This window comes from Chionomys nivalis, chromosome 18 (assembly GCF_950005125.1).
Source record: "Chionomys nivalis chromosome 18, mChiNiv1.1, whole genome shotgun sequence".
Lineage (NCBI taxonomy): Eukaryota > Metazoa > Chordata > Mammalia > Rodentia > Cricetidae > Chionomys > Chionomys nivalis.
The window spans coordinates 60,692,488-60,700,589 of NC_080103.1; the positions used below are offsets into that span (position 1 = coordinate 60,692,488).

General features: G+C 44.3%; 1 protein-coding gene across 3 annotated transcripts in view; it reads left to right on the forward strand.

The window, feature by feature from the left end:
• Window positions 1–6,233, forward strand: part of Erich3 (glutamate rich 3) — a 91,965-nt gene extending 85,732 nt beyond the window's left edge. For all 3 annotated transcript variants that reach the window (XM_057793949.1, XM_057793947.1, XM_057793948.1), the window contains one exon: window positions 685–6,233. In XM_057793949.1, the coding sequence (XP_057649932.1) occupies window positions 685–2,684 (2,000 nt within the window). In that variant the 3' untranslated portion in view covers window positions 2,685–6,233. The remainder of the gene's footprint in view (window positions 1–684) is intronic.
• The last annotated feature ends 1,869 nt before the right edge of the window (window positions 6,234–8,102 follow it).

Below are 8,102 nucleotides of genomic sequence, written 5' to 3' on the forward strand. Positions count from 1 at the left end.
CGCTCTGTGGTTCTGTTTTGTCAGAGACGATCAGTTTCTGAGCATAGATGGCAACTGACACGGAACACAAACTGGTGTCTTAGTGAAATGCCATACCTCAGCCACAAAGACTCTTGATGGCTGAGTCTCAACCAGGGCAGCTCTCAGGTCCTGGGAGTGGTAGAGGATAGGATTGATACTCCTGGAGCCTGGCCATGCGGCTAAATGACCACCGAGGTAGACACACTCTTGACATTGTGGGGAACAATAAATTTAAGAGAAATAAATATTTTTCTGCTTATGGTAAAACATTTTCTCAAATCTTAATATTTGAAATGAAACTAGTTTTTGTATGTGTGTGTATGTGTTACATGTCAGATAATACACTGATTGCAAAATATAATATTGAGGAGTGTTGTATTTACTCATTTCACCAAGTCCAACATTCACCTTTTATATTAACTTGTCCACTAAATTTGAAAGCATTTCTTTTCATAATGAAGAAAAGATATTTTCAGTGGTTCATGTTAGTTAACAACATTGTATCAGCTGAGGAAAGGTTTATATATAATTTCAGTGTCCTCTTGTGACATGAGGTCTCATAAATACCCCACAAGTTTCCATATTGTACTTTCTGCTTTACGTGCTTTGATCAAGGTTACCTTGTGTCTCCTTTTATTTTTATGGTGCCAAATGGAAATTCAGTGGTGGAGGAAAGAGCAGCCTTCAGCTCACACGAGCAACCCGAGCAAGCTGCACCGGAAGAATGCACACCAGAGAAGGAATCAGCCATGGAGGAAGATGAACGTTCCCAGCCTGAGGATGCTAACGCCGATGCTCAACTGAGGAAGAAAGCAGAGACAGAGGAAGCTGAAGCCTGCCATACCCTGGATGCTGACATGGCTGTTGGGCTGAGGGAGAAAGCAGGGATTGCAGAGGTCTCCTTGCAGGAGAAGAGCCCCAAAGAAGAGCAGCCAGTGTTAGCAGAGCAGTCTTCAAAGAAAGGAGAACACCGTCTGAGCACAGCTAGTGATGCTGAGGCTGAGGCTGAGGCAGGTGCAGAAAGACATAGCACGCATGATGAGAAACAGTTCACACCCGCAGGAAAACCAACAGCGGTCGACTCAGTGTTTCTAAGTAGAGACCAAGCTCTGGACAGTCAGAGGGATGGGGGCTCTGACAGGCAGACAGTTCTGGAGAAAGAAAAGACAGTTTCTGAAAGTGAGCAGATATTGGAAAAGGCAGTGCTCACAGATAACTCAGTGCTTAGCTCAGAGATCCTTGGGGAATCAGCAATTCCAAAAGAAGCAGAGGTTCCTGAAATGGAGGAAGGAAAAAGAGAGGTGGGCTCCTCAAGACCAGACGGGGACCAAGGCACAGAGGGAGCCCTTACAGAGGACATGGAGCCTGTGGTGGACACAGCACCAGAGAGAGAGGATGGTTTTGAAGAGGCAGTACTTGGAAGAGAGACAGCAGCTACAGGGAGGAAGGAAGTTCTAGAAGCAGAAGCACCCTTGAGTTCCTCAGCAGGAGAGGCAAGCTCCACGGAGGTTGTCCAGGGCAACCCTGAGGAACTCTGTCAAGAAGACACAGCAAGGGAGGGAGTTACAGCTAGTGGAGAATCTGCCCTGGAACAGGATCCCAGAGCAGTGTTCCCTGGGGAATCTGCTGCAGCTGAAGATGAGAAGAAAGCCGAGAGGCCCTCCACACCTGTGAGAGAAACTGGATCTGAACGAGAAGCAGAGACAGGGGTCAAGGTGTTAAAGATGGCAGAGAAATTAGAAGAGCAAAAAGTTAAGGGGGAAGAGGAGGGCACAGAGAAGGAAATCAGGTCTGGGGGAGAGGAGGGCACAGAGAAGGAAGCGAGGTTTGGGGAAGAGACCCATGCATCCCCCATCAAGATCAAGCCTGATACTAAGGACAGAGATCCCACAGGGACAACCGAGTTGAGTAAGGACCCAAGGCTTCTAGAAGATCCACCCAAAGATAGAACCGTTGCCTTGTTTGAAGCAAAACCTCAATTTGGGAAGTCACTGGGAGAGAATGAAGCCACAGCCACAGAGCACAAAGAAGAGGTCCCAGGCCAGGAGAGTGAGGCTCCATTGCAGCAGAGGAAGCCACTAAGCCATCATGGAAAGGGCTTGTTAGGAAACCCTGGACCTGAGCCAGCAGGCAGAGCTCTGGGGCCTGAGAGTACTTTCTCAGCCGGAGGTCAAGAGGGGGCTTCCAAAGAGCTAGGCAGCCTCGAAGGACCAGAGAGACAGGATGAGGAAGGGCCTTTGCAAGTGCAAAGAAGGGACATGGTGATGACACACGAAGATTTTCTAGAGGAAAGACTGGCCATAGCAGAGGTGTCTGGTAAAGAGAGTGAGGGTGAGAAGCTGGAGGAAGAGGGACGTGAGGATAAGGGGCACCCTACAGGGACATTGACTGGCAGCCTGGCAGGGCAGGACACAGTCAAAGATGAGGAGGATCCATGTGGAGGAGGAGTTGAAGAAACAGCTTCAGAGCAGACAGAAGTGCTGGCAGCGTCAGTGTCAACTTATGGGGACGGTGTGGCCTCCTCCTCTGCAGTTGTCCAGAAGGAGGCTTCAGGAGAAACAGCAGCTGAGGAAAGGGTGATGACTGAGGACATGACAGAGAAGGTGGCAGTGGTAAAGGAAGTGACATCAGCAGGGGCTGCTGAGATCACACAGGAACTGTAGGCTCCGGAAGTGTGTGCAGGACTCAGAAGAGGGCAAGGGAGGACCTCAGCATGGCTGGGGAGGAGGCAGGAACTGAGGGATGCCAGTGAGGAGCAGCTGAAGAGTTCGGAGGACCAGCGCCTCAAAGAGACAGAGCTCACCAGTGTCTAGGGCAGCACTTCCCAGGAAGCTGGAGTTTTCTAGAACCCTGTGGGAAACATCTGGAAAAACTGCACAGAACGTGCAGATGTTCCCTTGAGCACAGCCGAGTCTACTGTGCTCCTTACTTGCAGCCTTCAGTTGCAGCTGCTCAGCCTCACGCTGACCTGAAGAGCCAAGTGGACACGGGGGAGGACTAGAGCTCACAGAGGAGGCTGCTCGGCTCTCTATGTGGCTGTCATCCTTAGGGTATCTTTGAAAGTGGGGTTCCCTGAAGTGAGATCCTTGTGTCTCACGAGGCTCAAGGACAAATACACAATACACAGAGAAGTTGGACATTGAGGATCTGCGGGAGGGGAAAGAACATGAGCAAAATATATTGTATACTAATTAAAAAGATGTACAGAGAAGGATGTGCCCCCAGAAATAAGGGGTTAAGCTCACTCTAGAGTTCTTTCCCATTAACTTTTTCATACACACACATAATGTGCTTTGGTCAAATCCACCTCCTCCTCTCCCCTCCAACTCCTTCAAGCCTCCCACCCCCACTTTAGGGTTTTGAAGGATGGAACAGAGTTCACCTGTGGTCATTTAATCTTGTAAGGCTTCTTTGGTTTTACCTCTGATGTTTTACAAAGTTTAATAAATGTATGTCTTCCATACATAGATTGCAAATACTTAATATCCAATGTTTAGTATACATATATTTAATAACATTTAAACACCTAGGGGGTAAACATGTCCTGTTATTTCTGACACTCCATGGCCTCATTAGTCCTCAGCTCCTAATATTTTGAATGATTTTATCCACTGTGCTATCTTTTCCCCAGCATATTGTGAATTATCACAGTTGAAGATGCAGAGTGGAAATGACCAAGGCAGGAAGTTCACCAGGGCTTCAGGTTGCCTTTTCACCCACTGCTGGCCTTCTTTGGTCTTGGTCTGTAGGCGCTAGTCAGTAGGTTAATCAGCGTGGTGAGAAGGGCTTAGGTAGATTTGCCCTCAAGGGAGCTGCGGCCCCAAACAGAGACTGGGGGAATTGAACATTCTGCACAGCTGTATTTAAACTGAAACGATGGTTTTCAAATATTTGACTTTTTACCAAAGATTACCAGAAGGTGAGTCCTGATGGTTTGAATTTGTTGAAATCACTTTTTATTTTACAATAAAATATTAGCCCCCATCTCATCCATGGGGTTCTGTCTTCATCACCAATTCTTTGGAAGTGAGCTGCTCAGTGTCTTCCATGTCCACTTAAAACTGAAGATTGCCTCAATCCTTTCCAAGTCCTTCCAGGAAAAGGATGCCATAGTATGGAAATTCACTTTCTCTTGGAAACATTAATTATTCATATTTACACCTGGAGTGTGTGTGTAAAGTAAGAACTTTCCTGAAAATACCTTTTGTTTGTATGCCTTTGTGGCCCATTTTCTCTGATAGACTAGCAAAGTGTGGCTTTCAGCATTTTATCTTTGGTAGTGTTATTTATCAGGCTGCTCACAAATGCAAACAAAAATCTAAGTACTTCATCTAATTGCAATGTAAATGTAGTGATTGTAATGGGAAGATGTTCATCACACACACTCTTGGAAGACATGATCAATCACAAATGCTCTGGGAATATGTGGTCCATCACACACACTCTGAAAAACGTGGTCCATCACACATACTGGGAAGACGTGGTCCATCACACATACTGGGAAGACGTGGTCCATCACACACTCTGGGAAGACGTGTCCATCACACACACTCTGGGAAGTTGAGATAGACGTGGTCCATCACACACACTCTGGGAAGACGTGATACATCACACACACACTGGGAAGACGTGGTCCGTCACACACACTCTGGGAAGTTGTGGTAGACGTGAAGACATGGTCCATCACACACACTCTGGGAAGTAATGGTAGACGTGAAGACATGGTCCATCACACACTCTCTGGGAAGACGTGGTCCATCACACACTCTCTGGGAAGACGTGGTCCATCACACACACTGGGAAGATGTGGTCCATCACACACTCTGGGAAGACGTGGTCCATCACACACACTCTGGAAAGACGTGGTCCATCACACACACTCTGGGAAGATGTGGTTCATCACACACTGTGGGAAGATGTGGTCCATCACACACACTCTGGAAAGACGTGGTCCATCACACACACTCTGTACCTGATGTCATTCTGAAGATCTGCAGCCTGTGCTCCTTCCAGGGTTCTGCTATTTCAAGCCTGAGTGATCACAGTTATTCTCCAGATGGTGCCCAGATATGATTTCCTAATTGGGTATCAACGTATTCTGAGCAGCAAATTTTCTTGAAGACATCCCTACACCATGTTCCAAAGCTCACATAACTGGCCCCATTTCAACAAGAGAGGGGATGAGAATTATCCAAGGCAGCAAGTCCCCAGCCAGGAGGAGAATCAACCTCTCATGGGTACTTACTTTCACGACTGAACTCTTTTCCCTACCACAAAGCTTCAGATATATTTGGTTATAAATGAAGCTAAGTCTCACTATTTTATTTTTTTCTTTATTCTATGTAGCCGAAGTTGTGGGCCCCTTGCCTGAGTTACCAGATAGTCATGCTGTCTGCCATCTGCTCTGTGTTGCTATTGTTAAGGTGTCCTGTTGTTACAGATGGTTTTCATTTTGATGAACAATGGAGTTTTTTGAAAATCAATGATATACCAGAGTAGACATATTGGAACAGAGAGTGGACGGATCACTTTATCACAGACATTATCACCTAGAGTTTGCCACCTGCCCTCCTCTCATAATTAGAAACTGCATAGGGTATTGGAGGAGGGGCTAGAAACTGCAGCTTTACCACACCTCGGAGGTGATTCTAATGTGCACCAAAGCCTGGACTCTGCTCAGATGGATCACTGTTTACACTGAGGCCTCATGGTGGTTGGAAAACAGACTGCAGGAGCATTGTCCTTGGGACAAAGCATACAACTTGTCCTCTTATACGGTCATTCTAAAGGAGATGGTAATCAGCATTTAAGTATGATTGTATGGAGTGTTTTTGGAACTTGCCTCTCCCACTGAAGAACACGTTGACTGAATCTGGCAGCAGCCTCCCTGCCCTCTTCTCTGATCCATGGCTGGATCTCATCCACTCCGCATTTGGTTCCCCAGCATTATCGCCACCACGCTAGGCCTCCACCCCACATTATCTTCCATGCCACAGAGCATGTTGAACAAAAGCACTGATGAGAAGGATTTGAAAAACTTGTTAATCACTTTGAAAAATGAGTTTTGTACAATGTGCTAAATGGAAATTGCTTCGGATTATTTTTATATTTAACACCTCCCTCCGGCCCAGCCTGTAGCACAATTCTACAATCTGCATGTGGGCTTAACTGTGAAATTCAGTGTTGTGTTGTTTTGATTGAGTGAATTTTATCTTTGCAAATATTACATCAATAAAATTATGTTTAGCGAAACTGATTTTTCCATAGTTTCTTCGCTATTAAAAAGTAATACATTTAACAAGCATAATAAGAGAGTTTTCTAGGAAACAAGATTAGACTTTCAATATATTTTGTGTTATTTTCTTGCAAAAATTCAAATGATAAGAGCATACAAAAGAGACATAGTCTTATAGGATTATGCCTTTAAGTGTGTTTGTAGACCGCCTGCATTCATTGGCACCTTCTGTATTCCTGGGATAATGCCAGAGAGGAGACATTCCCATCTCTTTACCCACAAATGTAAATAGAAGCTCAGTGGAGTTAAGTGCCTGTCTAAAATCACAATCTCAGGTCATCTAACCTGTGCTTTAGACTAGTTATCAAAACATTATAAATTACATCTAGGAAGGTTCTAAGACTCTCCACATGTTTCTGCTGAAGGAGGAAACATCTTACTAACACAACTAATAATAGCAAGACGGAACTGTGTTTCCAACCAGTGTTCAGCAAAGAACAAAAAGGTCTGTACGATTCAAAAGATGACAGACTGCCAAGGAAACTTAGGAAGCATTAGGCTTTGTGATTGAATTTTGAGGAAAACCTTTCCTGTCACTTTATAAACTTCCACGAGGTAAATTTACAACTTAGGTGAGTTATCTAACCTCCTTATGATCAATAATTTGCCACAATTCTTGCCCTTGGAAAATGATTGTTTGAACAAAGAAGAGAAAAATCTCAAAGGAATTTATTTAGTGGGTGAAATATTTGAACAGGCTCAAGGACAGCCAAGAGATGCCTCTTATGACCTTGGGTAATATTTCCTCCAGTCCTTTTCTACACTCGATTTTGTCATAAAAAAGGAATTTCCTGTCATCGTGGTTTACAGAAGAGGTGCAAGAGAATGGAGCTAAATAAAGCTGGAACTCTTAAGAATCTTCCAAACTAATGCTTCAGAAACCACTCTGACTGATCCTTCCTTTGATTTTCTTTTGCTCAGTTTTCTTTCTCTCTACACACCCAATGACAGGAAAGCTGTGCCCTCCACAATAGCTGGAGATTCATCTCAAGAGATGAAAGTGTGGGGTAGCTGATAGTCAAATGACTTATAATTCCTTCCAGAATGCTCAAACTTTAGTATATCTGTGACCCTTGCGATAATCTGTAATGTGGCTGTATACCACTCTTAGAAGGGAAAAGGAGGTACATAGATATCTGTGACTCTTACACTAACTTGGCATGTCTTTGTATAAATGTTTTAGGGGAAAAGGAGATCTATAGAAGGTTCGGAGACAAGCTTCTAACAAACTATCTGCTTTGCAGATGTCTCCTGGTCTTTGTTCAGTGCATACTCACAATTCAAGGCATAGTAAGGACTCATGCATACTGGGAGAAATCGCCTAGGTCATCAGAAGTCTGGGTATGGTTGTAACACAGGGACCTTCAGGCTGGTGTAAGGATACCCACAAATGGAGATGGATTTTTTTTTGGTGTACTGTCAAGGGTAGACTGAGGTGCATGATGTAGAGATTCAAAAGGGACTGGCTTTAATGGTTAATTAACAAATCCTCCTGAAAATGGGTTCCAACTATGTGTTTCCCATAGAACTAACTGAGGACAAGACTGAACTTTCAGTTGATAATAATCTCTTAAAATATTATATTTTAGTATTTTGTTGTCCTGTGAATTTTGTTAAATTAGTCACAAGGAATTTCTATGAAGAGCGTTTTTACACAATGTAATAATCTCCTTCGTCCCCACCCACTTAGATGTGATATGCATAAATATTATGTTTTTTCATTTATAAATATAAGACACAGAGTGGAAGAAAACCGATGCTAAATGCTCTCATTCTAGTAAGAAAT